The sequence below is a fragment of the Raphanus sativus genome, chromosome 4 (genome assembly GCF_000801105.2).
Source record: "Raphanus sativus cultivar WK10039 chromosome 4, ASM80110v3, whole genome shotgun sequence".
Classification (NCBI taxonomy): domain Eukaryota; kingdom Viridiplantae; phylum Streptophyta; class Magnoliopsida; order Brassicales; family Brassicaceae; genus Raphanus; species Raphanus sativus.
The window spans coordinates 7,766,411-7,786,250 of NC_079514.1; the positions used below are offsets into that span (position 1 = coordinate 7,766,411).

General features: G+C 32.7%; 2 protein-coding genes, 1 long non-coding RNA gene, 1 other non-coding gene and 1 pseudogene across 4 annotated transcripts; 2 read left to right on the top strand and 3 right to left on the bottom strand.

The window, feature by feature from the left end:
- Positions 1 to 3,550: 3,550 nt before the first annotated feature.
- TRNAT-AGU (transfer RNA threonine (anticodon AGU)) lies at positions 3,551 to 3,624 on the bottom strand. The gene has a single exon. It is a non-coding gene; the product is annotated as a tRNA-Thr (tRNA).
- Positions 3,625 to 3,739: 115 nt separating this feature from the next.
- On the bottom strand, positions 3,740 to 5,575 carry LOC108849730 (uncharacterized). The gene is made up of 5 exons (XM_018623331.2): positions 5,126 to 5,575; positions 4,801 to 5,015; positions 4,523 to 4,736; positions 4,257 to 4,434; positions 3,740 to 4,165 (listed from the first exon to the last, which is right to left on the bottom strand). Exons 1-5 carry the CDS (start codon positions 5,396 to 5,398, stop codon positions 3,906 to 3,908), a joined length of 1,140 nt encoding a protein of 379 aa, XP_018478833.1. The 5' UTR covers positions 5,399 to 5,575; the 3' UTR covers positions 3,740 to 3,905.
- Positions 5,576 to 6,947: 1,372 nt separating this feature from the next.
- LOC130511002 (uncharacterized) lies at positions 6,948 to 8,062 on the top strand. The gene is made up of 3 exons (XR_008944785.1): positions 6,948 to 7,156; positions 7,349 to 7,438; positions 7,730 to 8,062. It is a non-coding gene; the product is annotated as an uncharacterized LOC130511002 (long non-coding RNA).
- Positions 8,063 to 11,406: 3,344 nt separating this feature from the next.
- Positions 11,407 to 14,973, top strand: LOC108848369 (uncharacterized). Its single transcript, XM_018621715.2, has 7 exons — positions 11,407 to 11,873; positions 12,045 to 12,242; positions 12,639 to 12,911; positions 13,171 to 13,273; positions 13,367 to 13,485; positions 13,735 to 13,911; positions 14,057 to 14,973. Exons 1-7 carry the CDS (start codon positions 11,589 to 11,591, stop codon positions 14,849 to 14,851), a joined length of 1,950 nt encoding a protein of 649 aa, XP_018477217.1. The 5' UTR covers positions 11,407 to 11,588; the 3' UTR covers positions 14,852 to 14,973.
- A 972-nt stretch (positions 14,974 to 15,945) lies between these two features.
- Positions 15,946 to 17,745, bottom strand: LOC108850165 (probable leucine-rich repeat receptor-like serine/threonine-protein kinase At3g14840; annotated as a pseudogene).
- Between the last annotated feature and the right edge of the window lie 2,095 nt (positions 17,746 to 19,840).

The following is a 19,840-nucleotide window of genomic DNA, read 5'->3' on the forward strand; positions in this document are numbered from 1 at the left end:
AACGAAATATGTGGGGCTGATGTCATATTATTTTAGACTTTGGGTACCAAACTTATAAGACATTCTCGAATGGTTTACTTTTAATAGAGTTGGAGTTTACTCTAATGATACTATATTTAAAAAAGAAAATAGAAAGATGAACAAAAAATAACAAGTTACTATATATTTGAAGTAAATCTATCTTTTTCTTTATTACAGAGTAAGAAATAAAATATTATTGGAGCACTTTTACTCTAAACTTTTATTTTAGAGTGAAAATAAAGTAGAATTGTAAATGTTTTAATAATTGAGTAAAAAGTGGGTCTAGAGACCTTTAGACCATCATTAACCTTAGTATCTTAACTAGAGTTCTTATCTTCGGCCAAGAAAATAAAAGATTTTAACTAAAAAAGTTAAGAACCGTCTCTTAAATAAAAGATATAAGAGTCGTCTCTTAACCAAAAAGTAGAAAAAAAGTAAAATCATGAGTTAAGAACTCAGGCTAAAAAACCAGAGTTAATCATGTCCTTAGTGTGTGGATCCAGCTCGTACATGAAAATATAAACCTACTCATACTAAAATTAAAATATCCTTTCGATAAAAAAAAAGAAAACTCAATATTATAAAATCCAACCTTAAGAAATTATTATTATTATCATTCTTCTCTGATCTTGTTACTTTATTGGAATTTTTTTTTTACTTTCTATATTTTGTTTTGCATCGTTTAATATTTTCTACAGTTATTTTTAACAAAAAAAAAACTGAGAGCATCTATAATAAAAGTTCTTCAAATTGAATTTCTCAAACATAAACATAAATTATATTAATATTTTAAGAGTTTCAAAACTTATGTTTTAACACAGATTTCTCAAACTTTGGAAAACATTAAAACATCTAATGGTAGATTTATGTTAAAATATTCTGAATAATGATGGTCGAATGAATGAAAGACTTTACCAAACTCTATTCTGAAAAGTTTAGTTCTGTGTCCATTTCATCATACACTTATTATATAAGCCATGCCTTCTATCTTGCGAGTCTATGACCTACATCTATTATAGTAATGGGAAAAATGCATTTAATATATGCTTTCATTTAAACAACACATAATAATACAACAACGCACATTCAAGCATATGATTAGGGCAGCTCATCTCCTAACAAAACTACATGTATACACAACCATGTATATTTTTTTGAGAAATGACAACACAACCATGTATATGCATATAGGTTTGCGCTCGTTAATTTTTCGTCAACAAAAATATTAAAATGGGCATAACCACGAAAACTGTTAATCGTGCTGCAAAAAGTTAAGAATATATATAATCGTGCTGCAAAAAATTAAGAATATATATATATATATATATATATATATATATATAATATATATATTGACCAAAAAACACTTTTAACGGCAAGATTAACATAAATAAGAGAACAATTTTATTTTATAAAATATATTATAAATATAATGCACTTTTAAACTTGTGTTGTTTGCACTAGACATTGTCTAATCGTGTTAAAAAGCTGTATAATATTTCATCTCATTCATCGACACAGTCACAAGAAAACAACTAGTAGCAAAACGATATACCACCTAAAACTGATCAAAAAAGGAAAAAAAAGATCGTTGTCTAAGTTAAGGGTGGAAAATATGTATAATAGGATATTATTCTAACTTTTGTTGGGATCATATATCTTAAGATACATGCTGATGGTTTATGGTTAGGACTTAGGTGATCACATTTGTGTAACGTCAGTGTCCAATAGTATTGGGAAAGTGGCAGCAACGCACTTTGGTAAGTGATATTGGTGGATCTCCTCGTCAGTTTGCTTTCCACTACAACATTCATGAACCCTTTTCTTTAACCACAAATACCATAATGTAAAATATTTAGTTACATTTTTTTATAAATTATCCAAACATATTGGAATACAACTTGGTAAATTAAATGATAAGAAGACGACAAACATTTTCATTAAATTTGTATTCGTGGAGGACAAATGTTTATATTTTATATATAAAGCTTTTCAAAAAGGATTATATAAGGTAATCAACAAAGATATTGTTTAGAATATTTTTCGTTAAATTAACCTTGTTACTTACTCTCAGGATTTTATATTATACTATCCATGCATAACACAGAAACAAAATTATTATTTAATTTCTAACAGGCGACTTTGTAATTTGCATTAACACATACAAAAGTTGTAAACTCTTATTTTGTCCACCCCCTATCAAAATATGAAACAGATGAGATGATGCAATTATATTTTTTTCGGTTATCAAGGACGTTATTAAGGAAACTCGAAGTTAGTGACCACAAAATTAAAATAGTCGTTGCAGTGTCAATTTGCAGAGGAGCTTCCCCGTGATGCAACGTGTCGGTAGTAAGTGGATAAGAGTTTTTCAAACCATTACATTCACATGTGAATCCACTAGTCGTCTCTTTAAGCCAATTGAAACTTATCTCTGACCCAACTTTTTCTTTTTATTGACGTTTTGCATTATGGATCTCCAACTCCTATAAAGTCTTAATTTTGAGTAATTAATAACGGTCCTCTTCTTTATTTTTTCATTTTAATATACCAGTATTCAACTATTTTTAACATACCCATTAAAGGTTTTCTACCTAATGTAAAACTAACTATTATTTTATAATGTCCACTAAGTAACCCGTATGAAGATGAGCGCTTTAAACGTCCAAACTTGTTGTTTATTAATATTACTATTTTGACGTTGGAGATGTTGTCATGGTCTGTCCGAAAAAAGGAGGCTGTACGTATGTCGGTACGTGGTTATCAAATTCAAAAGAATGACAATTATTGTACGCAACTCTACAATAAAGGAAACATACAGTCGATCTAATCTATATACTAGGATTTGATCTCCGCTTTAAAATCGCGGGTTTATTTTTCTTTTTTTTTTTATAAATTTTGAATAAATTTGTGAAATGAAATATTTTTCATTTATTTTTATTGTATTGTTTTATTTTTATTTTTATTTTATAAATGGGTATTTATGTTTAAAATTGAACTTGATTTTTTTTCAAAAATTTGAAGTTGTATTTTAAAATTTTTCAATCAATTTTCACTTTTATGTACTGAATTTTTGAAAGATATAATTTTTAACAGATTTAACTTGTGAATAAATTAATATTATATTCTTTTAATAATTTAAGTCTTTCATTATCAATATTAAAATATTTTCAGAAAGTTTTAATTATATTGAGAAAAAATAATAATAATTATGTGTAAATATTTGTTAATATCAATATTAGAACTTGACCCAAATGAAAAATGTGAACTTAGATAAATATTAAAATCGGTCCAAATAGCCCAAAACCGTGAAATTAAAGGAACATAAAAAGTTTGGGCTTATAATTAAAAGACCCATTACTTGAAAATGATACAAAATAACAGAAATACTCTTAATGAAACCTGCAACTTCCTTATAACAGAAGGGTAACTTTAGTAAAAAAACCAATAGGATCTTATAGATACAAACAAAAGGAAGGGGCAATAGTGTAATTAGACCCATGAAAAGGAGAAAAAAATCAAACTGAAATGCTCTCGTTGAGAGTTGAACTCAAGACCTCCCGCTTACTAAACGGGTGCTCTAACCAACTGAGCTACGAGAGCTTCTTGGTAGTGTTTTATGCTTAAGCATAAAGAATAAATATAGTAAAAATACTGTACAGATTAAAACGTCATCAACAGCACAACAAAAAAAAAAACCCGAGAAAGTTCTCTAAAAAAACGCTTTCAAATATGTATCAATTACATAACAAAAAACCTCCACAGTAACATAACAAATGTAATATTGCTGTCTGTACAAAACTCTCACGTCCCCTTCAAAAGTATCACTCTTTTTATTTTTAGTTAGTTCAGATTTTAGAAATGACTTATAATAAAAGTAATCATCATCTCCAAGCCGAACCACCACTATGCGATAGGAAGTGTCTAAAGTCCGGCAACATAACCTTCAACCGCCTCAGCCACTCTTCAGCTTCTCGTAGCAAAGCCACGACTCTCTGATTCTCTTCCACGTCGCTCTCTGGACTCCACACCGACATCTTAAACTTGTAAGACGCTAGACCGAAAGTGGGCAACGTAAGCTTCTTCTTCGATGGTCCAACCGATTTGATCGAGCTTTGACCGTTCTCATTGCTGCTTGTAGTACCTTTACACAAAATTTAGATAAGAATTGTTTTTATTAATGAGCTCGTTTCCAAGAATGCGTTTTATGAATGTATGTGCGAAGATGGCTTTACCTCGAGAGGGTGTTGCTAAAGAGTGGAACGTTAAGAAGCATGCGTCGAGGTTTTGTAAAGATTGACCTAATGGTATTCGGTAGATTGGGTACCAAGCGACAGAGACCCAACTAGAAGGGGATAGATCACAGCTCCTGTACGTTCTGAGTGCTGGAAACTGGGACGACAGGTTTGATATCTGCAGATTTAAAGAGTTTAAGAATGATTACGAGACAGAACACCATGTTCCAATCAATTGTTATAAAGCAGAAGATACTAAAACTTGCCTTGTCAGTCAACGGTTCACGGCCAAATGGCATGGCAGCCTCAAGATACTCAAAGACGAGATCACCAGTAGAGTCTTCACTCTCATCACTGGAAGATCCAAAGCAAGGTTTCTCCTCCTCCAAAGAGACTCTGTACAAGTTCCGAGAAATGTCTCCTCCGTCGCTACTCATGTCTCTAGGCGAAGAATCACCATCACTTTCTTCCCCAGCTCTCCTGTTAAACAACACACACATTAAAACAAACACCTTTCATGCAAAAAAAGATGGTAAGGACTCACCTCCTAGTTACACAAGCTGTCCTTGATGTGTCCTCGTAAAGCTGGATTCCAGAGAGATAAGGAACATAGTACTGAACAACGGAATCGATCCCATTCAAGAGAAGAGGAACCCCAACACCGTAAGCACTCCACTCCTCGAAAGAATCCCACAAATCATTAAGCAAGAAGTAAGGACAGAAGTCCGGTCCACGTGTTCTCCAACCCTTGGTGCTTGTCTGAAATCGAAAACACAACAAAAGCATCAAACTTTTTGAAGAATCGGCAATAAAGAAACGATCTTTAATCAATACGAACACAAACCCCAAGTCGTGGGTGCGAGTATTACCATAGGCAAGTACTGGGTCTGAACGACGGGAGTGGTGCAATCGAGAAACCGCCCCAAATTCGACCCGACCCGACCCGGAACAGAGCAATCGGATGTGGAGCAGCACTCGTCGGGAGCGGGTAAAGAAGGTTCCTCCTTCTGTCGATCGAGAATCTCCTTGGCCTTGGCCTTCTCTTGCTCGAGTCTCTTCTTCTCGCGCTCCTGTTGTAGTTTCCTGATCGGGGGAGGGTTGTAGAACCGATTCTCGCCGCGGATCCTACGGGTTGCCGACATTCTTCAGGCGATGATGAGAAATGAGGGAAGTAGTTGCGTGGATGGATCGTACGCGGAGTCTTTGTTGTGAGTATTCCTTCGTTGTCTTCTTTCTCTTCTCTATCGAGAGCAGTTTCAAAATTAAAGGGATGTGTGTTAGTTAGGGTTTTAAGATTTTTGTTTTGAGTGAATTAAGAATAAGATCTTTTGAGTATTAAGTTGGAGATTGATGGGTTTTGTTTAGTTCTTAGAAATTATTTTCATTAATCAGTAATGGATTATATTCATGTAAATAATTTAAAAAATAATATGGAAATTTTTGTGGTGAAGAACAGTTTTACGATATCTAACCAATATTGTTTGAAAGATAATAAGATTTTGTTAATTCAATAACTAATCAAAATATTGACATCAAAATAAAATATGAAGGTAATATGTTATTTTTGACAAACTATTAGATTTTGATTCTCTCTTTTAAAATGTGAGACAACTTCTCTAAAAAAAATTAATTATAAATTATAATTTTGATTCACTTTTAGTTATAGATTATGATCTTAATTTAGTTTAACATTTTATCATGTTAAAAAATCATACTAAAACCTGGTTTATCACTTTGTCGTTACAAAAAACCCCTTCATTTGATTTACTTTAAATTAGATAAAAATATTTTGATGGAAATATAAATATGCTAACCCATTCATTTGATTTACTTTAATTAGATAAAAAATATTTTGTTGTATTTAACCTTCAAGATAATTAGTTATACTCTCAGTGTATTTAAAAGATTAAATTTTTAATTTTACGCATATTAAAAACTATAAATATCTTTTTACTAATTATTTTTTAGTTTTACACAATAAAACTTCCCCACTTGCTTAAAATGTATTATTTATACTATAAACATAATTTTTTTCAGAAACAAAAATAAATCTAAAGTATCTATTATTTAAATATAAAGTGTGTATATTTTTATAAAAAATTCATTTAGTGATTAAGTTCTTAAAAGTGGGACTTAATGTTTTTCTTTATATTGTTTGAGAACATGCTTAATTGTATACTATTATTTGGAAACATGTTCAGTAATATAATGTTATTTTATTAATTACTTCTAATGAAATTTCAATATTTTTATTAATTCTTAGTAGTATTTTCGAACACATGGTAAAAATTAATTTCACAAGATGTTATATTTTAATAAGATACATCATCTCTGACTCTTTGATGATTTTTAATTATATCAAGTATAAAGTTTTAAATGATGATTTCACAAGTAGATATTTGAGATCCGAAAGGACAATGTTCAAGTTTTAATACTTTTGTTTTAATTGGTTAAAAGCAAACAAATATATTTTAAGAATTGAGATGTAAATTGACTGATCAATACTATTAATTCAGGAACCTTTTTATAGATTTGCCCATATTCTTACCTGGAATATTACTTTTTGTGCCATCAGATTTACCTACAAAACAAAATTTCATTAAGGGTAAAAGAGGAAACGAAAAATGAACCAACAATCCAGCGTTCTCTTTTTTTTTTTTTTTTTGGTCAGAGACGTTTTTTTTTTTTTTGAACACAACGTTTTCTTTTCTATAACCTAATATCCAAGAGGTTTTTATCTCCTCGATTAGTCGATTCATAGCCTCCGATGATACTCCTGGCCAGGCCTAAGATCTGGTGATACCATGAATTCACAATTTCAGATTCAAAATCCGGCTTCATCTGTCAAACTCTCCTCTCTTCTCCCCTGTCACGAGAGAGCAAATGGCTACAAAAATCAGGTTAGGATTATCCTATCCAAAGTATCAGATTGTTGTGGCGTCCCTGTTTTGAGTTGATGGTGAACATGATTTAGACTCTTATTTGTTTCAGAAGAAAATAAAAGTTGTGGCAGAGATGGGGATTCTTCGTTTACCAAATGCATAAGCTTTGAATATCCTAACTGAAATTGTATATTTTGTTTGTATTTAAAGTAAAGGAGTCACCTTCAACCTGATATAATCTTTTGTCTGCAACAATTTCTTGGAAGACTTGCGCTGAGCGGCGGATTGGTGTTGTCTCAGGTACTAATATCTGTAAAGGGATACATTTACACCAGCATATACTTCTTCTTTTATTAAATTAAAGTATCTTGAGATTTCATGTGAGTTTATTAGCAAACCGAACTGGTGTTTCTTGAAGTAAACGTTTGCTGTAGATATAAATCTGTCGTAAGAATTAACTTGCATTATAAAAGACACATGCTTTAGTCTTTTGTGTTTGGCTACCCTGTTTTCTGTCGTATAATGACAATGGAGTATGTTTTGAATTTGAGTAATCTGCAATATCTGATTGGTGTGTATTCATTTTTTTAGACGATTGAAGTGTGAAGACGATCCTAGAAAGACTGCAGGAACTAGAAGGATGATGTACTTCCATGGTTTTACTTCTTCTGGGTGATCTATCATGGATCACTGATTCAGTATGCAACTGAGGTAATCTGTACTTCAGCAAGGCAGTATCTTTGAGATTGGAACACAATGAACAATGGAAGAAATGTCACAGTATCTGTGAAGGCTCTCAGATTATCTATGATGATGGTTCAAAGATTCATTCATGTAACAAGAATGAGTTGATTGTTTTATAGTGTTGTTGAAACTTTTTAAACAGGAAATAGCGTCATTATTATTATCATTGGTTGTTTTACACGAGTCTTATGTTAGCATATAGCTGAATACTCGCTCTGATCAATTTCAATCAAAATTGTGATAATATTTTGCAAAATTATATAAATGTATAATACAACAAAACATAAATTATATAAATGTTTATTAAATAAAATTATCAATATAATATAATTGTTTTGGATATTAAAATATATAGGCTCATTCAAAAGATTTATGAAAAATTTATTCAAATTTAAATTTTTTACACAAACACTAAGTTTATCACTTAACAAAGCAAGTTATGTTTTTTTTTGTCATCTTCTTTTTTGTCATTGTCATATTCAACATGATGTTAAATATTTATAAACTCACTTAGTTTAAGAGGCTTTAAATAGGTTACTCGATTAAAAATATTTATTAATTTAATTTTACTTAAAGTTAATTACTTTAATGAAAACCATATTAATCAATTTACACACATATATATATATATATATATATATATATATATATATAGATTTAACAGAATAAATTAATTTTTTCTTACATTTTTCAAAATTTTGTTCGGCTTTCGGTGCGGATTGGGTTGGGTTTGATTTTGGTTTTCAGGTATAACACTTTAAAACGATTCGAGTATAAATGGCCAAGTCTAATAGAATATGAGACTTTGATTTTCGTCGATTCAGAATCAGATTTTTTAGATACGAATATTCTTGACAAATTATGTTAGATAACTAATAAAAAAATATAATTTGTTACAAACTTTAAAAAAAAATTTTAAAATGCATATGACACAAGTGTATAATTATACAATTTGATATATTAATATAATTACCAAAAATTAAAATAATTAAATTAATATTAAATACAAATATGATTGTAAAAACACAAATATAAAAATTAAAATTTTCAAAAAATTAAAACGAAAACATATCCGCCCTTTGAAAGGGCGGGTCAGAATCTAGTTCTCTAATTAAAACAAGGGCTCTCTTGAAACAATCAATTTGTAACAAGAAAGCACAAGTTCCGGCCATCAATAAAATGAGAGTATTTAACTAGCCACAGTCTACACAAAAATGCCTTCCAAATCATAGTTATATTTTCAACCAATTTTTTTTTGTTTAGAGCTAGTGGTCTTGCAAGTCTATGATCGGCTCTAACTATAATAAACAACAACACAAGAAAATAAACAGTTTATACTCGAAAGCAATCGTGTCCATCTACCACCACCAATGGGATTATATATAATGGGGTTTGTGAAGCTTAAAGTTCAGAGAATGATTCATTAGTATCTAAACCTGATTAGAGTGATAATCTGAATTGGAATGCTTTAAGCAGATGCAACAAATCTAAATTCCAAACGTGCCTAAAAAAATAAATCTAAACCACTAATGGGGTTTAGCAAAAAAAAAAAAATCTAAATTCCAAACGTGCCTTCTCCTCTCTTTATATCCTTTGGACTTAACCTTAAGCACTCCACTCCTCGAACAAATCCCACAAATCATTCAGCAAGAAGTAAGGACAGAACTCCGGTCCACGGGTTCTCCAACCCTTGGTGCTTGTCTGAATATAAAACAAAACAGAAACCACAACAGCATCTTAATCAAATGTTCTTAAATAAAGCATCAAACTTTGTGAGTCTTACTACAGTTTTAAAGAATCACAATACGTTCCCAAAGAAACGATCATTAGTCAATACAAACACTCTGATTTGTATCTGGATAAAACCCAAGTCGTCGATTTCAAGTATTACCATAGGCAAGTATTGGGTGTGGAGCACTCGTCGGGAGCGGGTAAAGGTTCCTTCTTCTGTCGATCGAGCATCTCCTTGGCCTCGGCCTTGGTCTTATTCTCTTGTGCCTCTTGCTCGAGTCTCTTCTTCTCGCGCTCCTGTTGCAGTTTCCTGGTCGGGGGAGGGTTGTAGAACCGATTCTCGCCGCGGATAATACGGTTTGTCGACATTCTTCAGGCCGGCGATGATGAGAATGAGCAAGTAGTTGCGGGGATGGATGGTAAGCGGAGTCTTTGTTGTGTGAGTAACTCGTTGTCTTCTTATCTTCTCTATCAAGGAGCAGTTTGAATAATAAAGGATGTGTGTTAGGGTTTTAAGATTTTTGTTTTTAAGAATAAGATCTTTGAGTATTAAGTTGTTGGAGATTGATGGGTTTTGTTAGTTGTTAGAAATTATTTTCATTAATAATTAGTAATGTATTATTTATTTATGTAAATAATTAAAAATATTATTTATTTACGATATCTAACCAATATTGTTTGAAAAATAATAAAGATTTTGGTGATTCAATGACTAATCAAAAATTGACATCAAAATAAATTATGAAGGTAATTATGTTATTTTTTGACAAAATATTAGATTTTGACTCTCACTTTTAAAATGAGAAACAATTTTTCTTACAAAATTTAATTATATAATATACATATTAAAAACTATAAATATATTTTTGTTAATTATTCTTTAGTTTTACCAATAAAACTTGTCTACTTGCTTTTATTTTGTTATGTTTTACTTAATTAAAATGTATTAATTTTCAAAAACAAAAATAAAATCTAAAGCATCTATTATTTAAATAAAGTATGTATATGTTTTTAAATTTTCGTTTAATGATTAAGTTCTTAATGTTTTTCTTTAGATTGTTTGAGAACATGTTTAATTGTATATTATTTGGAAACATGTTCAGTAATATAATGTTATTTTCATAATTAATTTTAATGAAATTTCAATATTTTATTAATTCTTAATAGTATTTTGAGAATTGAGATGTAAATTGACTGATTCTCCTCTCTTGAAACAATCAAATCTATAACAAAGAAAGCACAAGTTCCGGCCATCAATAAAACAATCAATTTAACTAGCCACAGTCTACCCAAAAATGCTCTTCCAAATCTATAATTATTTTTCAGCCATTTTTTTGTTTAGAGCTCGTGGTCTTGCAAGTCTATGATCGGCTTCCCCTAATTATACTAATACACAAGACAAGAAAAGAAACATAGTTTTATACTCAAAAGCAATTGTGTCCATCCACCACCACTAATGGGATTATATATAATGGGGTTTGTGAAGCTTAAAGTTCAGAGAATGATATGATTAATTAGTATCTAAACCTGATTAGAGTGATAATCTGAATTGGAATGCTTTGAAGCAGATGCAACCAAACAAATCTAAAATTCCAAACGTGCCTTCTCTTCTCCCTCTCTTTAATATCCTTTGGACTTAACCTTAAATGGATTACCTACTCATCACCAAGAAATCCACGTACGTTGCTAATGACGAAAACACCCCTGACGCACCCAACTAAGTTGCTGACGTGTTCATAACCTTTTACGTAATTTCGACCTTCGAGAAAAAAAAAAGTAATAACGATCCTCTCTCTCGCTTTCTCCTTCTTCTCTGCGCAAAACGTTCCATGAATGTCCCCCAAATCGGAGCTTCGATTCATGCATCATTGATGGATTCCTATTGAACAATCTTCCGTTACAAAGGGTTATAATAACAATCTCTTGAATCTCTGCGAAGGAGTGAAATTGGATTCGGAAATTTTCGTGATCAGAGATGGCGGCGGGGGCAATGGTGACCGCCACGGGAGCGGTGGTGGTTCTGTATCTGCTGGGAAGGCGGATCGTGTGGGCTCGAGACGGGGAAGACGAATCTGAGCTTGGCAAATCGGGGAGATCCGGGAGGAGGAGGATCGTGAGGAGGCCGGCTCAAGCTCCGGCGACTTGGCTCGAGACTATCTCGACTCTCTCCGAGACGCTGCGGTTTACGTATTCGGAGACGCTGGGGAAGTGGCCCATCGCCGATCTCGCTTTCGGTATTAACTACTTGATGCGTAGGCAGGTTTGCACCTTCTCATCTCTCACCAGCTTCAATTTCATAATTGAGCAAAGCTCGCTTGATTGGTTGGTTGGTTGATTGATTGTTTACAGTGCAAAGTTTGTTTCTTTTCTAGAGAGACATTGGAAGTGACATTTTGATTGCTTTGCATGTTTTTGTTTTTCTTTGTTTCAGGGGAATTTTTCGAGTGCGAGTGTATATGCGGGAAGTAATTGTGTAGAGTTAAAAGGAGGAGAGATTATTATTGAGTTGACGGAGTTACTGAGGTTTTTGACACTCTGTATGCTTTTCTCCAAGAAGCCGTTTCCTGTGTTTCTCGAGACTGCTGGTTATTCTCATGAAGATGTCCTTCTTCAGAAGCCTAAAGCTGGGGTATGTCATCTCTATTTGTTTCTTTCCCTCCCTTCTTGCTATTGTTACTCGTGATGATTAGCTTGTTTAATTTATACCGTCTTTTACCGTTATTTTCATGCTTTTTGGATACCTTCTCTTATGAATGTGTGTTTTTGGGAGATAACAATATATCTTCCTCATAATGATTGGTCTTCAGTATATAACGTTGGACTTAGTTGCTAGGAAGAGTTTTATTAGCTGAATTTTTATTTTATTTTTGATATAATGACTATCATGCTGGTCAAAATGGAAATTAAAATCAAGGGGAAGCATGAAAAGAGATCAGTGCCAATTGTTTTTGTCTGGTTGACATTTTTTTTTTTACTTTTTGAGTTTATTTCCGGAGCCATGATCAATTGTTTATTAAACCTGCAGATTTTGCAGCCTGCCTTCACGATCATACGTGATACCAATTCAAAATGTTTCCTGCTACTGATTCGCGGAACTCATAGCATTAAAGATACACTTACAGCAGCAACTGGTGCGGTGGTCCCTTTCCATCATTCAGTGTTGCATGATGGTGGTCTAAGCAACTTAGTCTTAGGTTATGCACATTGCGGAATGGTTGCTGCAGCTCGTTGGATTGCTAAACTTAGTGTTCCTTGCCTCATCAAGGCCCTTGATGAGAATCCTAGTTACAAGGTTCAGGTAATGCTCTGTTTTTAGCGATACTATTTGGATTCACATACTATTGCGTTCTGTAGATTAAGATACCTATAGGTGTCGATTACCTAGGCAAAATGCAGATGGTAAAATGCACAAACATCAGAGTTAACTGATTCTCACATATTCTTTTAAGATAATTGATACTTTTCAAATGATATGCATTTTGGCTTGAGAATTTTACTGTTGATAAGACCTTTTTCTACTGCATTGGTCGTTTCTAAGGAGCATATTTTTATTTCAGATTGTAGGTCATTCTCTTGGGGGCGGGACAGCTGCACTTTTAACCTATATTCTTAGGGAGCAAAAAGAGTTTGCCTCGGCTACTTGTTTCACTTTTGCACCAGGTACATCCAATTTATGATCATTGGTGGCATTTTCTTGTCGTTTATGTTATGTTATCGTCTCCTTTTATGTATTTTTATTTGAATAACTTGCAGCTGCTTGCATGACTTGGGATCTAGCAGAGTCAGGCAAGCATTTCATTACTACTATTATCAATGGATCTGATCTCGTCCCTACATTCTCTGCTGCTTCAGTAGATGACCTTCGTTCTGAGGTACGTGACATGCTTTGCCTTTTTTTTTTTTTTCTTGAGCAAAGACATGCTTCGCCTTTATGTGATGCTAGTATCGCATGTTTCATTTCAGTCCACCATCATATTGTATAGTCCTGATAATAAATGACTAACCTTGGTATATTGATACAAGTCTGAGTTTTTGCTAGCCCTGATTTGAATTTTCTGGTAAAGTATTAGTGTACACCCAATTTCATACAAATAAGATCCCCTTTTCTGGAATGTTGGCAGGTAACCTCGTCCTCATGGTCAAATGACCTGCGTGATCAGGTTGAGCACACCAGGGTCCTTAGTGTTGTTTATCGGTCTGCAACAGCTATAGGATCACGTTTGCCGTCTATAGCCAGTGCGAAAGCAAAAGTGGCTGGTGCTGGGGCGATTCTGCGCCCTGTCTCAAGCGGCACTCAGGTAAAAAAAATCTGTTGTTCATACTACCAATCTCCTGAGCGAGTGGTTGCGGATTTATGAGTGAATGGGTGTATGCTTATAGTTTCGTTGAATTGTTTTTGTTTGTTTGTCATGGTGATGATTGATGGTGGGAAATTTGTTTCAGGTCATGCTAAAGCGTGCACAGGACGTTGCGCAAGCCGTAGTGCAGACTCGTTCTTCTCTCTCATCATGGTCTTGCATGGGACCACGACGTAGAGCGATCAGCTCTCAGCTTAACTCTAAAGTCACAGACTTGCCCGAAGCCTCTGCTATAATTCCCGAAAGAAGAAGCACAGAAGCTCTACTGGCTCAAACCTTAGTGATAGACCGAAAGGCTCACAAGAGAACAGAGCATTGTTCTTCAAGCAGCAGCGACTCTGAACCAGAAGAAGAAGAAGAGCCGTTGATCTCAATCGACCAAGTGATCACTGAAACATCTTCAGTAGAAGAAGACGTGACAGAAGGTGAGTTATGGGACGAACTGGACAAAGAGCTGACTCGACAGGAGAAGGAAAGAGCCAGCGGAGCTATGGAAGAAGAAGCAGCGGCAGCAAAGGAGATAACAGAGGAAGAGACTGTCATTACAGGAGGCAGTGACTCCTCCAACGGACAGAACCAGAGTCCGGGTTCAGCATCTTCGTCTGACTTTATAGAGAGCCAGCGGTTCTACCCGCCGGGTAAGATAATGCACATAGTGTCAGTGACAGAGACAGAATCTGAAACAGAGCATGATGAGGCAATGGTGGTGGGGACAAGGACGGCAACGGTGGAGCGTGTGAGATTATACGAGACGCCAAGAGAATTGTACAGAAAGATGAGGCTATCGAGAACAATGATCAATGATCATTACATGCCAATGTATAAAAAGATGATGGAACTCTTGATTACTGAGCTCGAGTGTGACCTACACTCTTCATGAGCTTTCCTACGCTCAGCATCAACTGTACATTGTTTAATATTTATACACAGTTTAATTTACATGCTATTTTTTATGTAAAGAATAATATTATCTAATAATTGATAGTGATTATTTTAGTCTTACTGCAACTGAAATGGAGATAAAACAGTTTTACTGGTATTTGTACCAAATTACTTATTTTCTTACATTTGGACAAATGGAAAGATTCCCAGTTCTATTGGTATTTAACCATATAAGAAATTTATCATTGATTACTGCAAATTGAGAGTAAAATTTAATTAGTTTGCGATAGTAGAAAACTATGCAGTAAAAACTCTATAAGTTAGTAATATTTGGATTAAGCTATTTTATTAGTTTAATTAAATTTTCGAAATTTTGACTTTTATATTATTTAATTTTATTATTTGGTGTATATAAACATGTTTTATAAGTTTAAATATGTTTTAGATATAATTTTACTAAATACTAGCAAAATATAATGAAATTTTAAGAAAATATAAAAATAATATGTTGCAAATATAAAGCAAACAATACAGTTGTTTGTTTGTACTTATGTAAAATCAGAATGAGCTCAATCAGAAGAGATTGAAAAGGTTCACTAAAAAATTTATATAGAAATAATGTTTCCAATCTATGTACCAGTTAACATTTTTTTTCACATGTATGTTGCATTTAGAGAAACAAAATCAAAAATAGTACACTATAAATCGATGTTGGAAGACCTTTAAATTAGAGAATACCACAACCAATCAACAACAAGAAAAGCACAGTCAAATCAACCTCGTTCTTATCGATATGCGTGACTGTAAACTTGAAGAAGTCTCATTCTTTTTTTGATGTAAAGAATAATATATTATCTAATAATTGATAGGGATTATTTTAGGCTTACTGTAATAAAAAAGGCATCTCTAATATTCATTCATTAATTATATTGTGTTTCTTGCAACTAAAAAGGGAGATATAACGGTTTTACTCTCCATAAACTTTACGAGTGAACATCCTAAATCATTAGCAGTATCACACAATACTTACACTAACATTAAGCTACTAACATAACGAGTGTGACAAAGGTAATGCATGCCGCTAAACTGACGTCAGTAACCAGATGAACTTGCCACATCCTCCAAAGCAAGCACGCCAAAGCTGTACACATCGGATTTGTCTGACAATTGGCCTTTCATGGCATACTGTGGATCCCAGTAACCACTGCATCCATTCACCATGTTAACAACTAGTTAGTTAAATCTCTCTCAAGTGAAAATATGATGTACTCTGGTTTGGTTTTCACTTACGGAGTTCCAGCAAGATTAGTGGTGATGTGTGATTCATCCTCATGAAACAACTTGGCTAAACCAAAGTCTGCAATCTTGGCATTCAAATCCTTGTCCAGCAAGATGTTTGAGGCTTTGATGTCCTTGTGCAGAATCTTCAGGCGTGATTCTTCTTGGATATAAGCTACGCTTCTTGCTACCCCTAGGCATATCTTCTGTCTTGTTGGCCAATCCAAGCTGATTTGAGTTTTCTGTGGACCTGATATATATAGAGAGCAAAAGAACAATTATTTTCAGGACTAGAACAACTCAATACACTAAAACAAGAAGCAGAGCTAAGATCATATGTTTTGTCAAAAAAGACTTACCAAAAGTGTTCTAGCAAGGTTGTTGTTCTCCACAAACTCATACACTAGCAAGAGCTGCTTTCCTTCAACGCAGAACCCATGTAATTTCACCATATTAGGATGCTGCAACGCTGAGATTACACCAACCTCGTTCAAAAACTCTACACTCCCTTGCTTTGACTTCTTTGCAAGCTGCTTCACAGCAATTGCAGTGCCTTTCTCAACATCCCCTTATACACCTTCCCGAAGCTTCCTTCACCAACCTTGTTTGCCTCACTGAAATTGTCTGTGGCAGCACTGAGTTGCCTTAGGGAGAATCTGGTGGTGTTGGAATTCTTCTTTTTTAATTCTGCAACAAACAGAACACTGAAGACAATCAAGTAGCCAATTTTTTTGTAAAAAAAATTCGAGAGCAGCTAACAATTTACTTGACAAATCAAAGAAGATAGTACCTCGTTCCAGACGGCTTTTGGATGTTAGAAGACCCTTATACCATAGAATTGCACATCCAATCAGCAGGAGGAAAATCACAGCCAAACCAACCCCAATTCCTATCCATATGCGTGAATGTGAACGTGAAGAGGTCCCATTCTTAACTGGTGAAAAGAAAGTGTAATTTTGTTAGATAATGATGTGTAATTTGTAGATAATGATGGTTAGTTATGTTAGATAAAGATGGTTCATAATCAGAAAATTTGTAGAAAGCCAATAATTTTTTTTTTTCATATTTACCTCTATCAATAGCTATAGTCGATATGAGAGGACCATAAACACCTTTCACAGGAATGGCTACAGTCCCTTTCCCAGCCCAATACAAGCGTATCTCAAGAGACCCATTCTTTACCATCACTGGAAATGTCTTCACAACCACTTTTCCAACACCTCCAGCCTCCTCAACAATATTGAAGTCTTTCAGAACTAATACTCCCTGCATGCATTATGTCAACAGCTTTGTATCAGATTCATTGGTTATTTATTTTCATTCAAATAAGCAAGACTCAATTATCTGGATATGTATGTCAAAGAGTCTTCTATCCAAGCTTGTGTAACTCTTGCTATCATTGAACATGATTTCAGCAAAGTGTAGAGACGCCTTGTAATCTCCACTATTGAGACACAACACATAATACGTCAAGGAGATTGGTGAGAGTCTTGCTTGAGCGTACAGTCTGGATTTTGTACTCCTCTGAGTTTGGATGAATCCGACCAGATTGTTGTTCCTCTTGGAACACCGCGAGAATCCTCCAAGAAGATTCATGTATTGCTGGAGAACCATTGCTTACTTTCATAGTAGTCTGGATTTCTATCGTAATCATCAGCTTGAAATGTATACATAAGCAATGTTTCCAATCTCTTTAGGGATTATACCAGTTAACCTTTTTTCCCCAAAGTATGGCTGCAATTGGAGATACAAAATCAAATATATTATACAAGTATGTATGCAGAGAAGGTGTATAAACCATGATCAATTTCAACTTGAAGTGATGACGTTGAGATATTTATGAGGTGGTATTCGATTCAAGAATTTAATTGATTCCGAAAGAATTCAATTGAAGACATAAATAATATACTTTGAAGTATTTTAAATGATCTGATGAGAATTTTAATGTATTTGTCTAGTTATTTTATTTTAGGTTTTAAAGGAATACAAATTAATTTGATAGAAACCTATTCTTTAAATTTCATGAACTAAAACTGCCCAAAAAGAATACAAATTTCACTCATAATTTTTTTCATACCATATAGATAGAGAAGATAATTAAAGCAAATTAATTTTATATCACTGTTTATATATGTAGAGTAAGACTATATTGGAATATAAAAAAGTTCGCTCCTCCATTATCATATTGATTACAATAAATGATATAGTATTTTTAAATTCATAACGAACATTACTTATCTAAATCTATCGTATTATAATGATCAATAACTTTGACACACACACATAGAATCGGTTCTTTACATTTTATAATATTTTTATTAAATTATTTTCAAATACAATTACTATAAAATCCAAAATTGAATAACACAAATAACAGCTAGAAAATTAGTTAATTGAATAATACTATAACGTAAAATATCTTAGTGAAATGATTTAAAGACATAATCCAATAATACAATTTTTTTTTTAAATGTATGAAATACATAATTAAATAACACAATAATTTAATGGAATCTTCAATTCTTTCAAATTCAGTTGAACCTCTAAATTGAATATCTCCACCTTAAATTATGATGTAGTAACTCAACAAACAGCAGCATGTCTGAATCATTAAAGGAGTGAACTACTTTTTTGGTTAAATCTCATCTAATACAATAATTTCATCTGATAAATAATATCAAATGTTTTACCAAAAAAAGAAGAAGATCAAACTCGGTTGAAGTTCAATTTGCCACACCCTTTCTTCATCGATTTCTTTTGACTAGTATCAAGAGAGATCGTTTTGGTTAAATCTCATCTAATACAATAATTTCATCTGATAAATAATATCAAATGTTTTACCAAAAAAAGAAGAAGATCAAACTCGGTTGAAGTTCAATTTGTCACACCCTTTCTTCATCGATTTCTTTTGACTAGTATCAAGAGAGATCGTTGCATCCAACACAAAATTTTCCTTTCTTAAAATCATAATACTTGTTATCTGAACAAAAGCTTGAAAATGAAAGAAAATATATGAAGAAACCCTCCTAGAACCACGAACTACAATTATTTCGAAAAATGCATATTGGTCCTAGTGTTGGTCTGACGGTTTGTAATGCAATAATTTAATTTTAAAACTATGCTCTTTGATATATTTTATTTAAATTATAAATATTAATATAAAAGTAAATAGAATTTAATAAAACAATTGAGTCACATCAACTGTTTATAAAAACAGTAAATTTAAAACACTAAAATATAGTTTTTACATTTTTCCCGCAAAACCATTTTTTAAACTAATTTAATCAAATATTTAATCATAACAGTCTTAACTGATAAAAAAGCAATCCAAATAATATTTTGTGTGATATATTATACCACAAATAACTATTTATCAATTTGAACTTTGATTTTTTTTGACATATGGTGATCTATATTAGAATATTTGTATAATATTATTTTAGAATTAGTTTCCTACGTGTCATTCTTATGTTAATTCTTAAATTGGTCAATTATAGATTTTCCTTAATGAATTAAACATATTTTATCTAATTGTCATTAAATTTTTTAGTTTCCTTTCTTTGCTTAATAATTTCTAATTAAGTTTTAGTTTTAATTTCTTTTTTTCCTTATAACTCTTATGAGACCATATAAACCACAGAAACATATATATATACAATTTACAATAGATAGTTTATATATTATGTATATGTAACGTAATTTAGTAAAA